The sequence below is a fragment of the Aphidius gifuensis genome, linkage group LG5, assembly GCF_014905175.1.
Source record: "Aphidius gifuensis isolate YNYX2018 linkage group LG5, ASM1490517v1, whole genome shotgun sequence".
Lineage (NCBI taxonomy): Eukaryota > Metazoa > Arthropoda > Insecta > Hymenoptera > Braconidae > Aphidius > Aphidius gifuensis.
Genome location: NC_057792.1, coordinates 17,691,281 through 17,717,064, shown reverse-complemented (window position 1 = coordinate 17,717,064; position 25,784 = coordinate 17,691,281). Strand labels below are relative to the sequence as shown.

The 25,784-nt window shown below is 25.8% G+C and overlaps 1 protein-coding gene across 1 annotated transcript in view; it reads right to left on the bottom strand.

Annotated features, from left to right (window-relative positions):
- Positions 1–25,784, bottom strand: part of LOC122858036 (plexin-A4) — a 110,565-nt gene that overhangs the window by 19,385 nt on the left and 65,396 nt on the right. The window contains exon 3 of the mRNA XM_044160662.1: positions 12,628–12,810. Within this exon, the coding sequence (XP_044016597.1) occupies positions 12,628–12,810 (183 nt within the window). The remainder of the gene's footprint in view (positions 1–12,627; positions 12,811–25,784) is intronic.

The window sequence follows — 25,784 nt, the reverse complement described above, 5'->3', positions numbered from 1 at the left end:
CAAATTGAGATGAGAAAAAAAATTAACTTATTGCTCTATTTCTCATTGATGATAACGGGAAAAAACAAAAAGGTTTATATACAAAAAAATATTGAATAATTTATTCTAGTATATTTTTTGTATCAAGAGCAACTTTCTCAATTGAGTATTTATATATTGACCGTAACAATTGGTTCAGTCAAGAGAAAAGCCTCACATTTATGAGAGACACGCGACTGAGAAATAACTGAATGTCCAGTTGTATGTTATTTTGTAATATAATGCAGTAAATGGTATGTTTGTAAACACCCTCATGTGAAAGTTGACCCGGGTATATACAACCAACACACCAGGATCACCAAGTTTGGCAAAAAAAAATAAATTATACATATTGCTCACAACTGTCATGCAACATTAAACCAAACACACATAATTTCTACCCGCTTTGCAATGATATATATACCTTTTTTATATTTTTTTAAAAAACTTTCTACATCGTCTCAATCAACCAGACCGAGTACGGTACACGTTTGGTTCACGACAAAACTACATATATGTCCATATTTATACGATGGAACATTACATCGTATTTATAACACAAAAAAGTAAATAAATCTGTTGGCTACGTACAGCATTTTTTTTTTTGTATACATTTTTGTTTTCGAAAAAGAAAAAAAAATTATATTCCATATATAAAAATTGGTTTTTAACAAACACTGCAAGGTAGCCTTGATATACTTTCATCATCAATTTAATTTTTCTCAAGCTTCATGTGTTTATATTTTTATGTTTTTTTTTTTTTTATACTTCTATTTGTTGCCCAGCTGTCAACAATCTAGTCGCGCCTTTTTTTCTAACTCATACTGCACAGCAATAGCGAATAAATTTTGTAGAACTTTGAAAGGGTAGTCCTTGAAATGGCGACATCCTCGCAATTGAAAGTCAATCTAAGACTTGCACAATTTTAACATACAAGTGTATGCACAATTAAATTAAAAAAAATAATAAATAATAATAATATTTTTATAGATTAAACTTAAAATTTTCCATTGGTATTTTATTTTAATAATATTAATAATAATTTTCATGTGTTTTTTGAATATATAAAATAATCGAATTTTTCACGTTCAGTCAGCGGTTGAAATAAAATAAAAATATAAAATACGATAGCAGTGAGAAAATGTGAATTTGGTAGAAAAAACGTGTGACCTATTTTATGAAAATATATATACGAAAGCTCATCTGAGCTTTTCTTCAAAAAATTTGCTGAAGCGTTGTGTATTGAAAAGCACAAGTTGATCGTATATGGTATATCCATTGGGAAATTTAAATGTGCTCACGAGTGACTATCATTTACGATGAATTTAAAATAATATATATATACATGACCCATTTGATTCAGCCTTGTCAATTGCTCCAAAGACAAAATGCACATTTGTCTTATTTTATATATTTTTTTTTGTATTTTAAATTCAATGGAAAATCGATTAAATGACGGCTACAGTATCGTGAAACTATTGATCAGTTATAAGACGTATATAAATTGAAGAAAAAAAAAAATAATATAAATAGAATAATATAGAAATAAAATAAATGTGAAAAGTCAGTGCAGAAGAATGGCACTGGTCGTTGACCATTTTTATTCCCTCCGGCAAAACGAAATGTTATAAAATTATCAAGAATTGAATCGGCTAAAAGAGACTTGATATAAAAAAAAAAAATAAAAGTAAATATTATTTTATACATTGCGCAATTTGTAGTATTTATTTTAACTATTTTTATTTTATTGTAAATATTTAATATTTAAAAAGAAAAAAAAAAAGATTAAATTGAATATTGATGAAAAATAAAATTGACCGTGTCTGATGATTTTTAATTTTGATAAAATAAAATTTGCTTAATGTCAATCAAGCTAAATAATAATAATAAAAATAAATGACTAATGGGAACACGAGACTTTGCTATTATACAGACGCGTGTGCCATTGCAAATTGGACGTCTCGAATGTCGTGTATATATGCGCGATGGTTTGGAGAACGACGAAAGATCCCTAGGGGATAAATGTGCACATGTCAGTGTGTGTATGTGTGTATGCGGGTGGAAAACTAAGGATAAAAATATATAGGGTTTTCTTTTTGATGCCCCTCGAGGCATTTGGCAATTGAAGAAGAAGAGGATATATTCTGTTGGTATGGTTTTATTTTTTGCCCCGCAGACGACGTGCAATTGAGTGTATGTAAAGCTGCGCCGACCAACAAGCACACTCCTACATATTTCCGGGTTTTCATATATATATTTAAAAATTAAATATACATATGTATATATATATTCAACTCTCCAGTGTATGTGTATGCACGTTCGACTGCGGTTTAAAAAAAAAAAATTAAAAAAAAAAAAATATACATCTATGAAATGGAAAATGGAAAAAAGAAAAAATATAAAAAAAATTATATACGGAATTGTATGAAGAAGGGTGACCAACTTGGTCTCGTATGTATATATTTTTTTTGTTGGGCGAGAAAACCACAAAATGTCCAGCTTGTCAACGGATTTTATTTTTTCTTAAAAGAAAAAAAAAATTATACAAAAAAGACAATCTGGATTCTAGAGTAATAAAATGAGAGATGACTTTTTCATCATGAATAATTTTTTTTTGTCCTTTGAGGTAGACATGCAAAAAAAAATTTATATATTTTTTTTATATTTACTTATCAGATTCAATGATATAATGTATTCGAAATACCGTAGGGTTAAAAAAAAAAAATAAAATAGAAAAAAAGCTTTTTAATCTAATATAACAGATTGATAATAGATAAAATATGTTATTATTTATTTTTGAATATATAATATATTTCAAGATGTATGTATACACGCACTAGCTATATATGCATATGAATATTTTTTTATCAAATTAGCGCGATCAGTAAACTCGTTGAGCCACTGTGTGCGCGTGAGACCGTTGTGATCTGCACACAATCTCAGCTGTACATCGATACCAATCGTAAAATAGAAAATGAAAATAATAAATAAAAATTATGGAGAAAATATTCAAGCATAGAAATTCTATATGCAAGTTAAAGAAAAAGCAAAAAAAAAAAATCAAGAGTGAATGATGAGACGTTTTGTTTATAATATATATTTTGATAAAAATCATTATTCAATTTTATTCATGCGACTAAAAAATTTTTTAAAATATATTAAAACAAGTGGTAATTGGTTTACACAAATAAACACACAAACAAACACACACATACCTGCCAAACGTGTGAAAATGATACGCACAATTAGTCTTGGCATTGGATACATGTTTGGCATCAACTACTGCTCATTTAATTTTACGAAAATGAGATAAAACGACACACAATATTGGAGTTTAGTTTATCTTTGACTAATTACTAGCTTTTACATTGGCTCAAACTTTTCACCCACTAATATTACAACTATATATATGTGTGTCATTAAAGTATATATATAAATTATCTGAATAAACGTGCGACTGTTTATACTCGTCAAGAAACTAAATTAACTTGTAAGATTGATTGTATGATTCACTGCGTGACCCACGAGACTCTGATTAACATATCAATATTATCATAATATTAATTTACATTATACCTTTTAACTTGAATAAATTGTATCTCATTTATTTTATTTATTTTAAATGAAACAACAATAATGACAATAGATATTTTATTATCAGCTTTTTTTCATTTTAAAAAATGTAATTTTTTAAATATTTTTTATACAGTTGATAAATATGTGTAATGAATTTGAAAATATAATATTTTCATGACCCTAGTATATATATAACAGGATGTAAAATAATATGAAAAATAAATCAGCAGAAAAAAAAGTGTTAAAGTCCCAAGAAGATCGGTGTTAATATCAAATGATAATTTATGGTTTCTCGAGTTTGATAACATACAACTTGTTATATATACATTTGATTCATGAAATAAAAAAAGAAAAAGTTTTTTATGAACTTTGGCTCATTAAATTCATATCCGACAATTTTAAATTTAGAAATTATTTTATTTTAAATCATAAAAAACTTACAAAGAAAAAGCTCAAATTTTATTTTTAGAATTTTAGTTATTATATAGTTTTTTGTTTTTTTTTTTTTTCTCGATACTGTGGTATTATTTAAGTTTATATTTTATTACTGTTATTAAATTCAAATTGATAATAATCAGATAAAAGAGCTTTATCACTTTTAAGCTACCATAATGTAAAAGATATAGCAAAAAGCTTGTATGTATATATTGAGAGATGGCTAAAGGGGGGTTGGTTGCTCGAGATTTATTCATGCAACTTTGAACTTGGAAAGTTTTGAATCAGAGATAGATAGAGTTTGATAAGACAGGGGAGAAAGAACGAGATTAAAAGAAAAAATATAAAACATGTTAAGAGGGTGATTTGTGATAACAACCCGACAGTTTCTAGCGTGACGAATTCTCAGTTGTTATTTAAAATTAGAAAATCAAAAAAAAAAAGTATAAATAATTAAGGCTCAAAATATACAATCACACTATTCAAAAAAAAAAAAAATATAATTCTTGCATTAAATCCAAGTTGTAAACATAACAAAAAATGCATTTCAAAAAAGTATTATTGTATAAACCAAATGATCAGACGATCCTTAAAAAAAAAAAAAAATAATAATAAAATTTTAAATAACTGTGAGAACACATGTGTATAAATATATAAAAAATAAAATATTTCAAATAAAATTATAAAGAGCATCCAATAAGGCAAAGGGTTATCGCATAAATGTGAAAAAAATTTTAATACCAAACATGAAATTTAATTCTTGCAAACAAATATAAATTGTATTTAAAAAAAAAAAAAAACATATAAATGGAATTTAACATGAAAGCATTGATAGATAATAAAAGGAAAAAAAAAAAAAAATTTCTACGACTGATTCAACGCGGATACAAATATCGTGAGAGTTCAGATCAGGTCAACACAAAATCAGTTATATGTACTTAAAAAGTACTACTCGTTTGTGCGGCCAATGAATCCCTCGATACATTGTATATATATGTTCACGATGACTCCCTTTTACCCATAATTTAAACAACTGAAAAACGTCTGTGAAAGAACTCGATTAAAGTTATACATCCGGTTGTTACACTGGCATTGTATACACACACATAACCACGATGAAAGAAGATGATGAGTGCTAGGAACTCAATCACGCTTTACGAGCAAACCTAACATCACTTAATTTTTTTTCTTCACGAATTATCTTTCATTCTGTTATTCCATACACACACAATTAACTATGTATACTTAAATTTACAATTTATTATTTTAAAATAAATAGATAAACAAATAAATAAATACAAAGTAAATATAATAAAAAAAATTTTTCTTCTTTACATTTGGTTTGTAAATGAAAAAAAAAATAATATAAAATAAATATATAAAGATAGTATTTATGGGGTTTAATATATAAAAACATTAGATATAATTGAAAAAAAATATTTTGTATTTGTTTGTATGTTAACAATGGTATTACAATAAAATAAAGTTCGAAAAATCAGTCAGGTAAAATGCGAAATGTATAGTCTTGCTTAAAATGATTGGAGAAGATCTTAAAATTTTATTGCTTTTGTAAATTTGATCGGTAACCTAGTATTTTATTATTCTTTTTTTACTTTATCATTATTATCTTTTCTTTATACTATTATGTTTTTTTTTTTTTTTTTTCGAAATTTATTTCTCGCGCTATCTCGTTACTTCTATTGCACTTTCCGGTTTTTATATTCAGCCCTTAAAAGTCGTATACGAAACTTGAGAATTTCCGGTAAGTATTAAAGTCACTTCAATGCGACAAAAGATATTTATATTCTTTTGATTTTATTGTTGTTATTTTATTTATTTTTTGTAACTTGATGGTAATTGTTTTTATTGTGCAGTCATTGAAAAATGAAAAATAAAAAAAAAGATATTCTCTATCGTTTGAGACAAAAATTTGGCCCACTTGTTCGTTCAATCGATTGTGTTTTAATACTGATTAATTAATCTCGCTCAGTAGAGTTTTACCTTGCTTGATCAGCTAAACTCAATTGAACTTGGTGATCCAGTGTGCGCGTTTTATTTCATAAAACTTTTGCTATTAACGAGAAAGTGATAAAGACAGATTCAAGAATTTTACACTTCACTTATTTTGTCTTCCAATAACCATATACAATTTATAGCATATTTATAAATTCAAAATAATATGAAAGTTTAGCTTCCATCACTTAATTTTTCTACAAGAATTTACTAACAAAAAAAAAAATTTAATTAAAAAAATAATAATAAATTAAATATTCAAGAAATTTTGTTATGTTCTATTTAACCTTATTAGATGATTAAAGTATTACAAAAAAAAAAAATTAAAATAACTTGAAAATTAATGAAAAATATACTTGAAATAATAGAAAAGAATTTGGTTTAATTAAAAATTGAATGAAATAAATTTTTAATGCTAATTCATAGCTTATTTAGATGCTAAAATAATTTTGATTTTAAATGAATTGCGGCACTGTGTCGTTGAAAGAAGCTATAAATTATGTATAAAGCCGCGAGAATGATCAGAGGTAGATCTGTACACTTGTCGATTGAATGGATAAATTAATTTCACTGATAAAAAACATGACTGTGTGTCTATCAGTGTGTCCGCCTGTGATCTTAAAAAATAAAAAAAAAAAAAAAGGTAAATATAAATAAATAAAAAATTTCATGTCCCTTGGCGCCTCGAGCTTTGTTGGTTGAACCCGTACCATTCTTTACCACCACTCGACAAAACCACTGCACAATTCGATTTCTCGTTATACATGCACTATCGATCTTTGAGCCGTGATAGCATCGAACCAAACTGATTTGAGCTCGTCATCATACAGCCCAGGGAATTCTATTGGCTCAAATGCTCCATATGTATATATACCGCCTCATCATCATGGAGCATATATAAAAAAAAATTAAATTTAAAATCAACTAATAAAAATATTGAACAAAAATAAAAAACAAGCAGAGCGTGGATAGAGTAGTGCTTTTATCGATCAATCGCCTACACATTTTAGCTCCAATTAGAAAAAAAAGAAAAAAAAAAAATACATTCTGTATTTTGAAGCCGGCAAAATCCGCATTCATTTTTCTCAATCGACGTTTTAAAACATGGAACGAATAAAAAAAAACTATGACATGGCGGGTAAAAATCACAGAATATAAATGTGGACATATACGCACAAATAGAGAATAAAAAAAATAAAAAACACATGTCTGACAGAGTACATGTGCATGAAAAAGCTTTTCGTATTGCGTGTCCAATTTTAAAAACTATAGAAAAAAAATAAAAAAAAACTATTACTCATCTCTACATAAAAGCGACAAAATCGATTATGCATTATCAATAATAATTGTTATATATAAATACAGGACTTTATTCTAAAAGCTTGTGTTTTTTTATCATAAAAAAATTGAGACAAAAAATAAAAATTAAAAAAGCTTGTTTATCAAATATAAAAAAAAATATTCAAAAGAAGGAAAATTTAAAATAAAATAACAATGACAATCAACTGTTAGTCAAGAAGGTAAAAAATAAATAAAATAAGAATTAATAAATAAAAAATATAAATATAATAAAGAAGATTCCGAGCAGATTGTGTCCGGGATGGGGCACGATCTTGTGGCAATTCGATGTAATGCACATACACGAACGGTCACGTAGGTCGAGAATTGACTGTGGCCATAGATCGTGGCATCTACCCGATGACCCATGACCTCCCCTTGCAATTCTCTTTTACTCTTTATTTTGCTGTTGCCGGTCAAATGACTCGGCACACTTGTGCCCGCGATCGCATATCGTTGTATACATTATTTTTTTTTTTTTTCTATATACCATTTCCACACCCTGTTATTTTTCTTCTCTTTTTAATGAATTTAATTAATAATTCTTCCGGGACGAGTTATATGCGGGATCATGAATCAAGAAAAAAGCCCCAAGACAGCGTGGTACTGTTGCAACACAAGTTGTGCTATACTGCCCCCCTACCGACAATGTGTAGGTGCACATAAACTTTTTATGTATATAGTCTACATGAAAAATTAACAGAGAAAATCAAGACGATCCTTTATCGTCACCGAATAATTAAAATTTTTAAATAAAAATATTTTCATAAATTCAGAACATTGATTCTTCAATATCAATTAACTATACTTATGTTAAAACTTGAACAATTTGAAACAAAAATTAATTTTTTTTAAAAATAAACTGTTTAAATAAAAAATATTTATCATAAATTCAACTGTATTTATTTTTTAATATGAAAAATTATACTTCAATTGAATAATTTTAAGGATTTAAAACAAAATAAATTTCATCTTTAAAAAATAAACTGTTGAATAAAAGGCAGAAAATTTGATTAATTATGAACATTATTAAATTTGATTAATTATATGTTCTTTCTAGAATATAAAAAGATTTTTATTTATTTATTTTTAAATGATTATTTGCATAATTTAACCTTTGTTTTTTTTTAAAACTAAAATAATTGCATTCATTTTAAAATTATATTTCTTAATGTTTTTATTTTTTTTTTTATTTATTCATTTGTAAAATAAAAAAAAATATTTAATTACAACGAAATTTTCACTCGTTCATTTCATGGGGCTGAGAGAGAGTAGTGAACAGCTAAGTCGCGGGGACGTTGTTGTTTTCCACAGATATATATCTCCAGCTGTACAACTATGGCTATATGGCTGAATATATATAGATACATTGCAATACTATTCCGAGGACTACCGACAAGTATTTGTTAATTAATCACAATCGCCTTGCGATTACCACGGAAGTCATGTCAAATGTTTTTGCACGCAACATGTCAACCGAGTTTGAACCAACATCGACCTAAACCTATCTAAAACCTATCGTCCTAAAGCCAGTGCGTTATCCCTAAACCATCGCGCGTATATATAAATGGAAATTTTCATCCTTATTAAGAATGACCTTCAATAAAAATCAAACAATACATTGTTTGAATAATAAATAAATGAATGAAAGAGATAAACAAATGAAAAAAATTAAAAAAATAAATGAGCTTAGAAAATTAAAAAATAAAAAAAATTAAAAATAGTTGTAGCGAATGACCAGAAATATAAACTACAAATTGATTTATTTGGCATTCTTTTACAAGTAACATTTACCAATGAGCTCTTTCTTTGATTATTAATATGAAGTTCATTTATTAATTGATAAAAGCCATTGGCAAATGGTTCTTAAAAATGTTAAGTATTATTAATTTAAATAAACAAAAGCTATAGAAAAAATTTTAGCTAAGGAAAGGAAGTTGCCACATGTTAGATTTTAAACAGAAATTAATTTTGTAAAATAAACATGCAGGCAACATCTATTTCTAGCCCAATATAGCTTTTGTCTATTAAACTCAAATAAATAGTCATAGGAAAAATGGTAGCTAGGAAAGGAAGTTGTCACATGTTAATTTATACGAAAATAATTTTGCCAAAAGAAAAAAACATGCAAGCAATATCAGCACTGTACCTAACTATTTTTCCCATAGCTTTATCTATTTAAATTAATAAATGGTCATAGGAAAATGAGTAGCTAAGAGAAGGAAGTTTCCACATGTTAATTTATACGAAATTAGTACAAAAGAAGTAACAATTAAACAACATCCTTTCGATAAGCTATACCATTTTCCTATAGCTTTTTATATTTTTAAATAAATAAAAAGCTATAGGAAAAGTGATAACTAAGGAAAAGAAGTTATTTACCTGTTAATTTATATAAAAATAATTTTGCCAAAAAAATTAACAGGTAAACAACATCCTTTCCTTAGGTACATCTTTTCCTTAGCTACATCCTTTTTTTTCTTAGCTACTATTTTCCTATAACTTTTTGTTTAAAAATGTTTTCGTAGATCAAGAAGAGTTCACTTGATTTTAAGTGGCACAAATAAAAAGCGAATAAAAATTTTTTCAAATAAAAGTATTTTCACTAAATTCAAAGTGTATTCACTAGATTCAAAGGGAACCTGGCCTTGCGTTGATTTTTTTACTTGACTTCAGTATTATGTGTCATTGTTTTTGATAACCTTAACTTTTTAATACGAATAAAATTTTATATCATTGAATTATTGCATTTATTCATTCAAATGCATTTTAATAAATATTTAATCATATATTTTTATATTGAAAAAGTTATTCAATAGTTTATAACTATTTAAATTAAAGTAAAAAATATTTCAGTTTAGTTTTTTTATTTTTTCTTTACAGACTAGTGAATATTATTCGATCACCCAGAGATATTCCACTTGATTCAAGTGAAAATAAACTTCGTGTCGAGAGTTCTCATGCTCTTCATTTTCGTATTTTTAATACCATTCAAAGTATTTTATTTTTATTATCTATAATGTTTATTTTCGGCCAAATTAATTTTTTTTTTTTTTTTCACATGTTTTTTTCCTGAAAAGATTTTTTATTTTTTTAAATGAATTTGGTTGGTAGCCAAATTTACACTAATACTTTTTGCATGAAATTTTTTCATTTTTAATTTTTATCATTAAATTCAAGTGAAATTTACTCTATTTCAATGCCTTTTTCATTTAAGTTTACATTCGTTACTCTCGAATGATTTTTCCCTTAATTCAAGAACGGTTTTTAGAATTAAGTGAAAATACTTAAATCAAGTGAACTCTTTTTGGATCTAGGGAAACTTTTTTCTCAGTGTGTAGGTGCACATAAACTTTTTATGTATATAGTCTACATGAAAAATTAACAGAGAAAATCAAGACGATCCTTTATCGTCACCTTGTCATTATTCTCTTTATATATACAATCACCGACTAAATAGCCCTTCATGGAATGAGAACAAGTGTCCTTCAAAATTATTAATTATACCACAACTTCTGGACACTTTGTGTTCTCGGCTCTCATCAATTAACCTTTTTTTATTTTTTATTTATATACATATAAATATTTTTGCTTTAATACATCAACTAAATTATTAATATTTATCAAATTTCATACTGTTTTTTTATTTTTTATAAATGAAAAAAATTATATCAATCAATTTGAATAAAATAAATATTAAATGCATAAATTACAAAAGATAATTGATTGTCAATTATGGGGTCAATGATAAACTGTCAGATATTCATGTTAAATAGGCAATTAAAATATTGATTAAATATAAACAATTAAATATAAATTTGATAAATTATTGTTTAACAAACAATTTATTATTATTCTTCAAGCTAATATAATCACTTAAGCTTTTTATTTATTTATTTTTTCAAATGATTATTTGCATAATTTAACCTTTGTTTTTATTTTTTTAATACTAAAAATAATTGCATTCATTTTACAAATTATATTTCTTAATGTTATTATTTATATTTGTTTTTATTTATTTTCATTTGTAAAATAAATAAATACAATGCAGTTGTGAATAATTGCACAACGAACATTTTCACTCGTTCATCTTCCCATGGGGCTGAGAGAGAGTAGTGAACAGCTAAGTCGCGGGGGACGTTGTTGTTGTCTGCCACAGATATATATCTCCAGCTGTACAACTATGGCTATATGGCTGAATATATATAGATACATTGCAATACTATTCCGAGTACTACCGACAAGTATTTGTTAATTAATCACAATCGCCTTGCGATTACCACGCAGTACCCGATGCCTCATGAATCAAATGGTAAATTGCACGCGAACATACGTCAACTTGAAGTTTGAAACAACAAACTGAGAGCTATATTTTTTTGATGTGCGTATATAATTGTCATGTAACGTTACTCGGTTATCGTTACGCCTCGTTTTACATTATATCACTCGGTATATTTGCTTCTTCTTCTTCTTTTTATACAACTTGTATTTATAAATAAATTATGATTTATTGCATGGGTATAAACTATGATCTTTAATACACTATTCTAATTGACCTTTAACAATTTAGTTTAAATAACACAAGACAAATTAAATAGCATAATAAAATTAATTATCAATTTAAAGCAAATAATTTAAATATATAATTCAATTGATATTATAAAAATGATTTGAGAAAATTTAATTAAAAACAACTAGATATAATTACAATGACCTGCACGTTAATGAAAATGTTTTTGTCAATTTTCATATTAAAATCATACAAGCAAGAAACTTTTATAAAACGATTGAATTTACAATATACCCAAGTCTTTTTATATTCAACAAGACAATGTAGACATGAACAAGATACTTTGTTCCAACACTCAGCTAAACTTTACTAATGGAGCGATAGAGCACGTTTTGGTCGAACAAACCAAGACCACGATGACAATGTACCACATAGTCCCCTTTAGCTACTGAAAATGCTTTTACATTTACAATAAACACCCCCAGCTAAATTACATCAGAGTTTAGGGTTTTCTGAGATCTTTGAAATGATGTTGACGAGTCGAATATACTCTCTTGTATTCAATTACTTAATTTTTTTTTTCTTTTCACTCCCAAGGGTATATAAGTATTTTTTCCTTTACTTTCTTTTTGAGAATTTTATTTAATAAAATCATATTGCAAAAAGAGGCAGAATCATACTGACTGTTTATATAAAAGTAAAAAAATAAAATAATAAGATTTAAAAGAAAGACTAACCTTTTTAAGATGACCTTTTTGAGTACCAATGAAGACAACAGTATAATCACCAGTTGATGTTGCTGCGACAGCTGTTAATAATGTATTAAATGTAAGTACTGGCATTGCAATCATTGGTTCTTGTCCTCCCAATGGTGTATTAACATCAAGACCACAAAAATCCTCAGCAATAGTTTGTAATTTCTGTAACAAAAAACAAATCAAAAAATTAGAAATTTAAATCTCGTTTAAGACATCCATTTATTATTTATTTATTTTGATATACTAAATATTTTTTTAACCAATGAGTATAAATTAAAAAAAAAATAGGAATATTATTTAAACATATATGGAAATGTGTGGTGTTTAGCTGCTTAAACTTGGAACCACAATGCCCACCATACTGACATTGAAGAGGAAGTAAAACTACATAGAAGTCTGTTAAAACGTTTTATAGTTTAAAACCCACTATCTACACGTGACTTTAAAATGAGTTTATCCATGATGCCAACAAGACAATTTACATATTTTCATATAGCAACATATTTACTAAGTGTACCAAGCTACTACAATTATTTTGCTTGGCATATGATGGATAAAATTCTTAAAATTATATTTTTACAAAGCTTTTTAAGCCATGACAACTTTAACTAGTCATAATGAAACTTGGAAGCTTTTATTCTTCTTTATTATTATTGTTATTATTAATATTACTCTTGTCTTGTTATAAATGAGATATATATTTTTTTTTTCTACAAAACTTTAAAGAAAAAAAAAAGAAACACTGTGCATAGAACTCGGTCTCTCTTGATGGATTAAATATTTAACTTTTAAATTATATTATGGTATTACTTGAAATCATTTAGATGAAATATTTTTTAATCAAGATAAGTGTAATATTACTTTGATGATAAAATCAAAAATCAACTATAAATATTTTCATAAATACCATCTGTTTTTTTTGAATTTTATATTGAATAGTTTTTTTTGGCAATCAGCCAAGTTTTTTTTAATTAACATTTGAATATTTATTGTTTCAATAAATTTATATAATTAATATGACAAAGACATGAACCACAGATTATACAGTACTCATCTCATTGAGCATTGATTGGTTTTGATAACGACATCAAAGCAAGGAAAATCTACAATGTCAATACAGATATAATTATTATTATGATGTTGGAAAATATATATATTTGGTTGATTGATTATTGGAAGAATTTAATACTGAATACAGGAATCTCTATGCAGCAATATTATACTATGATAATTGGTATAAATTTATTTAGGATTTAGGATAAAAAAAATATTATCATAGCTTGGTTGAATAGGAAAATAAAAGCGGTAACTTTGAGGCAGATGTATATTATAATATTTGAATAAGTGAGGTCGTTTGAATTTATGTTGGCTAGGCTTTATTACTATATTACACTATTGTCTATTTGATGATATACCTGCAGTATATTTCACAATGAAAATTCAATCGATACTGACATATAACGCACCCTCCTCAGTCCTCACACGCATTTGTGTGTGGCATACTTCAATTGGATTTAAATTTCAATTAAATTTAAATCAAGTATTTATAATCAGATTGCATTTTAATATTTATATTAAAATTATAATGAGTTTGTTGAAAAATATATTAATAATAATATTAATTACACTATAAAAATTTGATTTAAATTACTAAATTTTTCTTTGGTGAAATAAAATTTATATAAAATTTAATCGAAATCCATTTGTCACAATAATAATTACAGAAACAATATTTGAGTTTTCTTTCTATTATTTTGTATTTCAATTTAATTTTTTTTTATTTTTAAATATTTTTTTGTGTCGACTTTTATATTATTTATACTCTGTTGAGCATAAAAAAAAAATAAAATGGAATAAACACCAGAGGATAAAATTGGAAAAAAAAAAAAAAATGTATATTTGTTGAGATTGAAAAAGCTTATGCCAATAGAATCGATAGAGTCACATGGCATAATGAATGAAGTGTATTATTTTTTAATTCAAATGGATACAAAAAAAAAAAAATTTAATTGCAGTCCCGTGAATGATGTATGAGTGAAAGTACCAAGTTTACTGAATGCACAAAACAAAAGTAAAAAAGGATATATTTTTTTCTGATTTAATCAACAAAGTGTGCAAATATATGTATTGATATAAATTGATAAGAAATATTATATATTATATATCAATGACTCTATGTAATTTTGTTGACAATGTAAATCATACCTGTGTATGTCTATAAATATCGAGTGTTATATACACTTATCTTTATTTAACAATCGATACTTGTTATGTATTGTGCATTTGAATATAGGTGGCTAAATTATTGTTAGGCTAAAAATATATAGTGCCACTGTCCACAGCTTGAGTCATTAATACTCGTTAAACTTAAGCAGTCAAACTTTTATACTGCATTATTAATTTTATATACACAAAACCTCATTATTGATTTTATATTGATTATCGACATAACTATTTTAAAGAAAATAATATTATTATTGTTATAAAATTGTTCAATTTTATGTGGATTTTAATTGATTAATATTTTTTAATTTAATTTTAAAGTAAAGCTCTCATTATAAAATTGATGAATGTATTTTTCTTTTTTTTTTTTTATTGTTTGGTTGGTTGATTTATTTTTTTTTCAGCATGTTTCTATATCTGACAGACAAACGTTCTATAACAGTAGTTTTAATTCTCTGTATATATATTTTTTAAATAATTTTTTTTTCAAATTCAAGATCCCAATTAGTCTTTATGCTTTGTTTAGCTCACAAGGTCCTTTTGCAGGAAATTCTCATTAACAGAGCCTGTGGCATTTTCTCTCTTTTTGTATTTTTCTCTTTTTACCAGTAAAATTGGCTCAGTTATAATTGATTATCTCACAGTACACGAAACTTTGTGTTTCACACTGTTTTACGCACCTGTGATTTTCTCCAAAATTATAACAAAATATTAAAATTAATAAATATATATATTTTAATCGCATGACTGATGTTATTTCTTGTTTTATAATATTAAATTTATTATTATTATTTATTATATTGACGTATGAAAATAAGTGTACCGAAAAAATTTTTAAATTAAATTAAACTTTTTTTTTTTTTCATAGATGACTGATTTTTTCTTTTAAAAAAATTTAAATATGAAATTTTTTCCAATAATTATAAGTAAATATTCTAAAGAATTTTCAATTTACTGTAATTTATTTTTTCTATTTTAATAAATATATAATTTTTTTTTTTATAATAAAAATAATTTAAAAGAGTCTAAACTTTTTATGTAATTTTTATGTTAAATATTTTGAACAATTTATTAAATTAAAATTAAATTAATGAATAGCTTTTATTTTTTAAAAAAATAATTAATATAAAAAAGTGGCATTTAATTTTAATAATAATAATAAAAATAATAAAATATAAATTTAAAATCTTTTCTCATTTTATAATTGGATTTTACATGAGTTTGTATATATGGTTTTGCAGTTTGTGGTTATTCGCAATTTAAAGAAAAATAAAAAAAGTATAAATAGAAAAAAAAAAAAAAAATGAAAAAAGAGTATGCCATTGGACCATGAATACTGGCAAAATGTGTTGAGACAGTGTGTGACTAGCTGTGGGCTTGACTGGACATGACACTAATGGACTATTTTAGAGAATAATTCGTGACACCATCAGTGTGCCAAGTTACTCGTTTGTCCAATACTTGAAACGATTACAAGCGCTTATATTGTCACCAACTACTACTGCTATATATAAATACGCTGCATCTAATTTAACAGAATGTTCCACAGTCGATTCGTCAATTTATCAGAGGAAAATTAACCCATAAATACACCTGGACTGTTAATGAATTGTTTAATTTGTGTTTATGCTATTTTGAATGTTCATAAATGCAGAAAAAATTATAATGGTCACTTGATTATAGAACATTATTAATATGACCCTTTTATTTTTCTTGTTGAACATTCGATTTTGTTAAATTAAGTGTTAATTTACTTTGGAAAATCAACAATAAACTTATGCTCCAATTGTGAAAATATTAATTTTACGAATTTTATTTTTAAATAATTTTATCAATAACAATATAAATAAATATTTATTTTATTTATTTATACGTTACGCCAAGGTCTTCTATATTTGTCAATATATTTTTTCAAAAAAAATATATACATTTTAGTTTTTCAACGAATTTTTTCAAACATAAACTCAAAATAAATGTTGAATATTTAAAAAACAACATAAAATAGTTATTTGTCTTCATTTCTGACAGAATATATAGCTTTTAAAAAAATATGTCGAGTGTATTTTGACACTTTTTTATTTTTCTCTCATAAAAAATGTTATTTTTTTTTTTTGAATTTTTCGTCATGTGAAAAAATAAATGTCCATGTGTATAGAGTGGCTTGATGATGAAAAGAATGTAGAGAAAAATGAAAAAAAAAATAAAATAAAAAAGGTTGTTGATAAATAAATGGGTTAAATGAATTCGATCTTGATGAATGCGTTGACGAGAACACGAATGGAGTATCACCCAAGAGCTGTTAACGACATATAAAACAACATCGTGGAAAATTCAATGAGAACATGTACGCAACCATTTACATACACATTGTTACTCCAGTTGAAAACTATTTGGAGAGGGTAAAATTAAGGGGAAAAAGCTATGACATGTTTGGTACAGAGAATGAACGTGTTTTAGGGGTGGTTGAATGTACCAGAGTGGACATGAGAATTTGATAAGTAGTAGTGATGCTGATGGTGGTGGTGGCAGTGGAGGAGAATGACTCGTAAAACCACTTGGTACACCAGTAGCATCAGCATGACACACACATACTGACGTATAGACACATACACACAAGTTTAGGATAAAAGAAAACAAGACCAATTCACTGTCAGTGGTGAAGAGTTGTGTCAAAACTCGACCACTAAAACCTCATTGAACCGAAAAAAATAAAAAAGCTAAAAATAAATAAATAAAAAATAAAATTTTTAAAAGTTTTACCTGATTTTTTATTCTCTTTTTCATGCATCAGTAAAACCACTCGATTATTTTTTTTATTTTTTGTCATTTTAACCATCTACGGTAGTCTTATATTGAATTTTTATTATTTTTTTTTTTTTTCTTCACTCTAGACACATTGTTTTCTTTTAATTTAAATTTAATTTAAAACGAGGTTATTTTGTGTTAGTTGTAAAATTAGTTATTAATTTTATAACACTAGAATGACGTTATATTTTTAGAAAAAAAAAACTCCAAAAAATACAAGCAAAATATACTGGAATTTTGATAATGTTGACAAAGCGTATTTTCTACTGTTTGAAATATCACAGACTATTCAATTTTTATAATTAATTTTGAATGTTAAAAAAAAAAACAATAAATAATTAACATAGGAATAAAATTAGAAAATAATATAAATATAAAATTATAATATTAATCAATTAATTTCAATGAAAATTTAAATTAATATACTGAATGATTAAAATACATAAATAATTAATATATGAACATTGAATAAATATTAATTAATAATTTATGCATGGAATGAATATTCATCATATATTTTTTTTTAATTACAACTTCAAATTAATTATAAAAAAATATATAATTTAAAGTACTATTTTCATTTTTTTTTACTATTAAAAATATATTTCTCAAGAAAGAAAAAAAATCATAAAAATAAACCTGTAAATTTCGAGTTAAAATAAATATATAAATAAATTGCTGAACGAGAAATTTGCTATATCACCAGGATCAAAAATGTCACATTGTGTATAAATGTGACACGTTTTGAAAATCTTTGCTGACCAATAACCCGGAAGCTGGTTAGATGAGCGATTGGCACGCGCGACAATTTACTCAATCCTACATATATTTTCAAGTATATCTATAGATAAATGTCAATGTACATTTAGGGGTTAGCAAGTAAGCTAGCAAGCAAGCAATTGACAATGCAACGTGTCACCTTCGTGGTTGGATTCGTAGTTCAAGTCAATTGGAAATGTCGCGTATATATAGAAGACGTGTGAAGAAATTGTACAAACTATAAAATTGAGAAATAGAGTAGAAAAAATAAAAATATATATGAAAAAAAAAAAAAGCACACTGAAGAGGAAATGAAATAGTATGCAATTTCAAATGAGGATATACCGGAGGTAGTCACAACCATTTTATTTTTGTGGCAAAAAAGGGCGCGGCGTTTCGATCGGCTACTATACTTGTCGGAAGTTTTCTTGCAATTTTCCCGGTACGGTACAACCATCCACCTATTACATATATACATATATATTTTCAAATCCTACGTCAATATAACCATCATTCTCTCCCTCTTTTTTTTATTTCCCTTTCTCTTTTTTTCATCCCTTCTGAATGACTCGTCTTTCACCGCACCCTGTTGCAAAATCTCGTCAAGTATTTCAGAGTTTTTGCAAAATTACTATCGATCATTTTCCATTATGTTTTATTTTTTTTTCTTTTTATATATAAATTTATACAGACATATCAAATTTACATAAATGATCATTGTATTATAGAACTTTTTTTTTTTTTTTTCTTTATTACAAAAATATAAAAATAAAAAACTTTAGCAATATTTTTTTTTTATTTTACTGAGTATAACCATGTAGATCGAGACTGTTTGCTATGAAATATATATGTTTAATATCATGTGAATGTGCAATTCTGATAACGGTTATTTTACAAATATACACAGGTATACCAATGTCTATAAAATTGTACATAGGTTTAGGTGTTGTATTGTGTTTGTGTGGTATTATTTTTGGTAGTATGGTTATTGCTATAATGAACGACAAAAAAAAATAATATAAAATAGCTATTTATAAATCGATATTACAAAAACAATTGTTGAATATTAACTATTTTGCAATTTAAAAAAACAATAAACGAAATAATTTCTTTAATTTTAATTTTCAACAACACAAGTTTACTGTTTAATTATTCAAATAAAAAAAAATTATATCAAATAAATATGAAAAAAAAAAAAAAATTTATTCATAATATTAAATTGAAGAAAATTCCATGTTTTTTATAAAACAAAAAAAAATGCATGACCTACATTGATCCACCGGTGACGAGTTAAATAAAAGAAAAATTTTTTTGAATAAAATGTGTATATATTTTTTAGACAGAAACTCGGTACAGTTAATGAGGATCCATATAGATGAGAAAAAGTTGAATTAAAAAAAAAATAAATAAATATGCTTGCAATGTTTTTGATATAAAATTAAAAATAAACAAGAAATGCATACATATTTTTTTATAAAAAGTTCAAGTAAAAAAAGAGAAATGAAATAAAATAATAACAGCGAAAAATGATGATTAAAACACAGTGATGTGTAAAATATACAAAGTATAAATATGCGCACATGTGGTAGTTGAATTTTCCAAGTTTTTTCATTATGTGATAATTAATTAGCATAATGATATGTTGAAATTGAAGCAAAGTATCATCAAATGTATTTGACAAATAAACTTGTTGTTTATATTGATAACATTCAAGTTACAAAATAAACAATTTATCTACAAAGATGTTTTGTGAATATATAATAAATTAATTATAATTTATATTATACATGTACGTAATTTGTAGTAATATAAATTCAACTATATATTATTCAATAGTTATTTAAAAAAAAAATACATGAATAATTGTCAAGATTGCCATAAAAATGTATATAACGTGTTGCAATTAATTAATTTTTTTTTTCCCTAAGTTTAAAAATTTTAATGAGCAACAAACTAATAGGGGTTTACTATTTTACATGCTATGAGATTGTGACTGGGTGGGCGGATGAGTGAAATGCCCGCATCTCAACAAACCAAGTATACCTGGTCTTGAAAAAAACGACAACATAAATGAGCTAAATTCAAGTAACGTCGTTAAAAAATCATTAACACTTTTTTTTTAATATAAAAATAATTAAATCAAAAGTTTCTAATACACTGTGTCATGTAATGAAAAAAAAAACTTTAAATTCAATATCCATTACGTTGTATTGGACTATATTAAAAAAATAATAATTTAAATAAGTTGAAAAAGTTAATAAAAATAAAATGATAAAACATAGATATTCGTCTGGTTAATATCAGGAATAATTTTCATGATTTTGTCTCTGTCTTTCACAACTCGGTATATTTTAATTTGAAAGGGAACGAAGAAGAGAAATTGCTTGGTAGTGATACCCAAGAGGATCCAGTACAAGCCAGACAACTATATAGGTATAACTACTTTTGCTTGGTACAGTGATTTTCAGTGAGTCAAATTTTGTTATATACAAAGATGACGATGAGTTTGGAATAGCAACTGGTTGACTGAGCTGGACCATTTGTGTTACTCCATCACTAAAATTACGTGTAAATCTAGACCAGTGTTTGGGGTATCATATGATGATGAAAAAAAAAGACAGAAATAGTCTTGCAATACTGTGTTTTTTTTTTTTGCTTCAGTTATCGACTTGCGTGGTTATTGTCAGAGCGCAAGCGCTACCATCTGGCATTTTCTCCGGTTGATGGTACACGAATCTCGAGGATGCAGGAAACGAAAAAATAAAAGAGGCAAAAGAGAAGATCGACGTATGTAAAAAAAAAGAGTAGAGAGAAATAAAATATAATCATGCGGGAAAAAAAGATGGAGAGATGAAGAAAATATATGTTGATTATTAAACAAAACAATGAGCTTTAAATAAATAATAATAATATTTATAAATAATACAAAAAAAAAATTAAAACAAAGGCGACAGTGGCTGACATCCGGTGAATGAGACGTTCTTCGTGTGCTTGTACTATATTTATAAAAGCCCGACACATTGCCTGCTGCTTCCTTTTTTTTTTTTTTATTTTGTTTTTGTTTATATATATATATTTATTTATTGCACATATAATTTATATATATATACGCGTTTTTATGACAAAAGTGTGCAGAAAACAATGGACGATAGTGGATGGTTCATGAAGTATATAGTTTAGCATGGATGTGAATTTACCTGAAGTTACATACGTGCTTGGATGTGCGTATAATAAAATTTAGCGATAAAAACAAAATGACCTAGGCCATATAAAATGTACACTAACACTATATATATTATTATTTTATATATAGTCATTATTTATTTATTTTAATACTTTTTATTTAATTTGTTTTTCTTTTTTTTTTGTTTGGGTTAATAATTTTTCTATGTCCAGAGATTTGTGTCGTACACAATATAGCTGGTAATAACTGCTTGGATTTACTTTTCATGAAAAATTTGACCTAAGTATATTGTAACCTGGTGAAATTGCACCACAAATTTGATCCCATCAAAATATCGTGATTTATAGACGTCTTTAGACAGTGTTTGATGGTTAAAGCTTGATTTTTTTTTATCTATTTAACTTTTATATATTAAATTCAATTGAATTGTAAAATAAATAAAAAATAAAATTCGTATTAAGGTGTTGAAAATAATATCAAAAAATAAAATCAGTTTTATACTCAGAGAGTATAAAAATAAGTAATTGGTGACAATCCGACAAAGCTCGGTTAAATGGTTTCATTACGTAAAAAGAAGGATAAAAAAAAAATACCCAAAATTGAGAAAGGATTTTTTTGGTTAGTTGCCAAAATAAAAAATTATTTAGCAAGAAAAAAAATAATTAAAAAACAGAAATATTTTAAGTGAAAAAAAATTTGAAATATAACCATACAATTGTACATAGTTTTATTAAAAATAATTTAATTAAAAAGTAAATGAAAAACTAGACAAATATATGTAAGTAAAAAATGCGAATCGAGAGATAATACCTTATTGAATGTGTGTATATATATAGAGAGCTGCTTGTACAAGGGTCGAGTATCTTTCAACAACGACAATCCACGCGCCCCGGGCTTATAAAACCAGCTTAATGTTCACCCTATCAAACGAGGGTGATGCACATTATACCTTTTTTTTCTTCTTTTCTTCCACCCGTTTTTTTTTTTGCATTTATTTTTTTTTTATTTTTTCGCTTCATCCCTTGGCCCCATTGCTACCTCATCAAGTGTGCGCTATATACCCCTCACAGTATTCCACTCACTAAGCAGCATGCTTTTCCCCATCTTTCTTTAGCCGCACTATTTTTATTTTTTTTTCCCATTTAGTTTTTTTTTTTTTTTTTCTGCTGGATAAAGGGGATGATTTAAAGCCACACCGATGTTACATGACCTGGTCTCAAAACCCTCTGTCATTTTAAAAACCGCATGTGCACTTTTACTTATAAATATACCGCATATTTAAAAATATACTTGTAGTATTATCGCAGCGATAATTATTTATTCAAAATATTGTTATATCAATCAATCAAATTTTAAATATATAAACAATATCAATATATGTGTAGATATTTTATCATGATAATCGTATATCTTGTTAGTCAAATGAAATGTTATTCTCTGTGGGTGAAATGCCATGTCTTGTGTTTGCGTATGCATTAGATAATGTCGAGATTGTATCTATTTTGCCGAGAGGCACCTGATAGACAAAGCCCAATGGTTCGTAACGTGTTGGCTTTTCGGTAGGTAAATTACAGTTTCAACGATGACATTGTCAGTGATATAGCATCAAAGCAGGTCGCGAAACAGGAAACCAGAAGGCGGATGTCAAAAGGGCTCGTATATATACTAGCTTTTGCATCAATACACACTGATGTTTGTTGGGTGTTGGTGTGTGTGCAATACACCAAACCAATTTTCATTTAATATATATATATTATATACAACCACCACCATCACCCCTCTTTCGTATTTTTTCTCTCTTTACCATCTGTCAATGGAAAATCCGCAATTTCATTTCTCGAAATGATGAAAAATATATATCATGAAAAGAGATTCCAATTTGTTGATATAAATTTTTTTTATTTATTTCATTTTTTTTTTATATTTTTTTTTTGTATTCAATTGAATGATAAGATTAATTTTATTTTATATTTTTTTTTATTTTTTAATTAATGCGCTGAGTAAAGTAATACTAGTATAATTAATTTACAGGATTGAAAATTAATTTTCTTCATTTTTTATATTATAATAATAATAGTAGTAATAATGAAATACTATATTTATTAAATTAATTATTGCATTATTTATGTAAGCTCATTGATGTAGCACTAATTATGAAAATATATCTTGGTAAAATTTAAATTTAATTATCATTAGAATACATAGTATTGATTGTACTTATAATACAATAATAATATTATTAATATTAAATATGTGTATCTATAATTTGGCACAATTAAGCAACGTCAATTAAAATATTTAAGCAATTTGTGAGATGATTATTCAACTATCAAATTACAGCAACAAATCCTCGACTGTCAATTGAAAGATTTATCGATAAAAATATATGTGTTTAGTTGAAAATATCAACTGGAGGCTTTTTTTTAAATGGCTGAGTGAATTTGACGAAGTATTTTAGGTTATTGGAATCGTGAGAAGAAAATCGAGACTAGAGTGAACAAAATCTATCGATTCTTCATCCCTTGGGTCGTCAAGTTCAGTAACCCTGTATATATGTGAATCAAGTAAAAGATGTGAAATCTACTTGTACGTCACCATACCACTACCACCAAAATAAAAAAATAAAAAAATAGGACAAAGCATACAAAAAAAAAAGACATAAAACCCAAGGGAGAGCTTTTTTTTTCTTTCTTTTCTTTTCTGATCTCTTGAGACTCATTCTCGCTGATTTTATCGACAAATCCTCTTTACCAATATACAGACATTCAATACACTCAAATTCATATATACATCATGACTATACTTGGCTTAATAACATACAAGCTCAAGCTGGTAATTAACTCACCGAGTCATTAACAAAAAAATTCATCGAGTAGAAAAATTGTGGAAAATAAAAAATTATATTTTTTCTGTTATATTAAATATCTTTCATTTTAATGCGTTGGATTTTTTACTTTTATATTCGACTTTTTTATATATAGCAGGATTAAGCTTTTTTTTTTTTATTTTTATTAACGACTTTATTTGAATTTGGAAATTTTATATACAAAGTCTGGTTGCATAGATATGATATTTTCATGTCTGCAAATAATTTAACTATTGATTTTGTCAATCTAATTTTAAAATGAAAATAGTCATTAAAAATTTAAAATACAAATTGAAATATTAAAAATCTAATCAATTCAATATACTGTTGAAAAAATTCAATCAATCAATTTTAATTCAGATTTAAAATTTGAAAAATAAAAAAACGTAAATCAAGTTAATAAAAAATTAATAAAATGAAATTTTAATTTTACACAAAAGAATTACACAATGTATGTGAGTAATGAAAAATTCTTTTGGGTTTATATCTGAATTCCCAATTGGTATATATATGAGTGATCAAATAAGCTCAAATTGGATATCCTCCAATAGTTTATTTTCTGACTGTAAAATATTCTCTTGTGCGTTTTCATATTAACCAAAATGCGTTACACAGTTTGCGCACAATACAATTCAATACATTCAATTTCATTTTATATGTATTGAGAGCTTTTACAGTACACAGTGTTAAAATTATTTGCACAATAACACATACAAACAAATCCATGACATTTCACTAAAATGAAACAATGAATTTGTGAGTATAGCTGTACATATTTAAAACTGGGCTACACTTCACACTTGTATCCCCTGGGGCTTTATTTTACCTTGCTAAAATTGACGATAAATTTTAAATTCACGCAAATCATAAATGACCAAACGATTTTAGTAGATTTATATATATTGGCAATATAGCTTATGTTGTCTACTATTTCTCTTATTTTTTTTTTTTTATTATTATTATATTTTTATACAATAATTTTATTATTTTTATTTATTTTACATAGAGGTTGAATTTATTTACGTTTAAATCTGCTCTTGAATTGATATTCTTTTGTTAAAGTTATAAACATAAATTTTATTTTTTTTTATTTTTTACTAGGAAAGTTGATAATAAAAATATTTTTTAAATCAGCTGCTGCAATACGATTATTCATGCAGCTGAAAAATTGAGCCGTTATTTTACTAAAAATATTCAGACTTGATCCTCTGAATATTTTTATTTTTCTTTGTCTTGTATAAATTTTTTTTAGTCCCATTACATCGATCCATAAATACGAAAAACATAAAATGATATTTT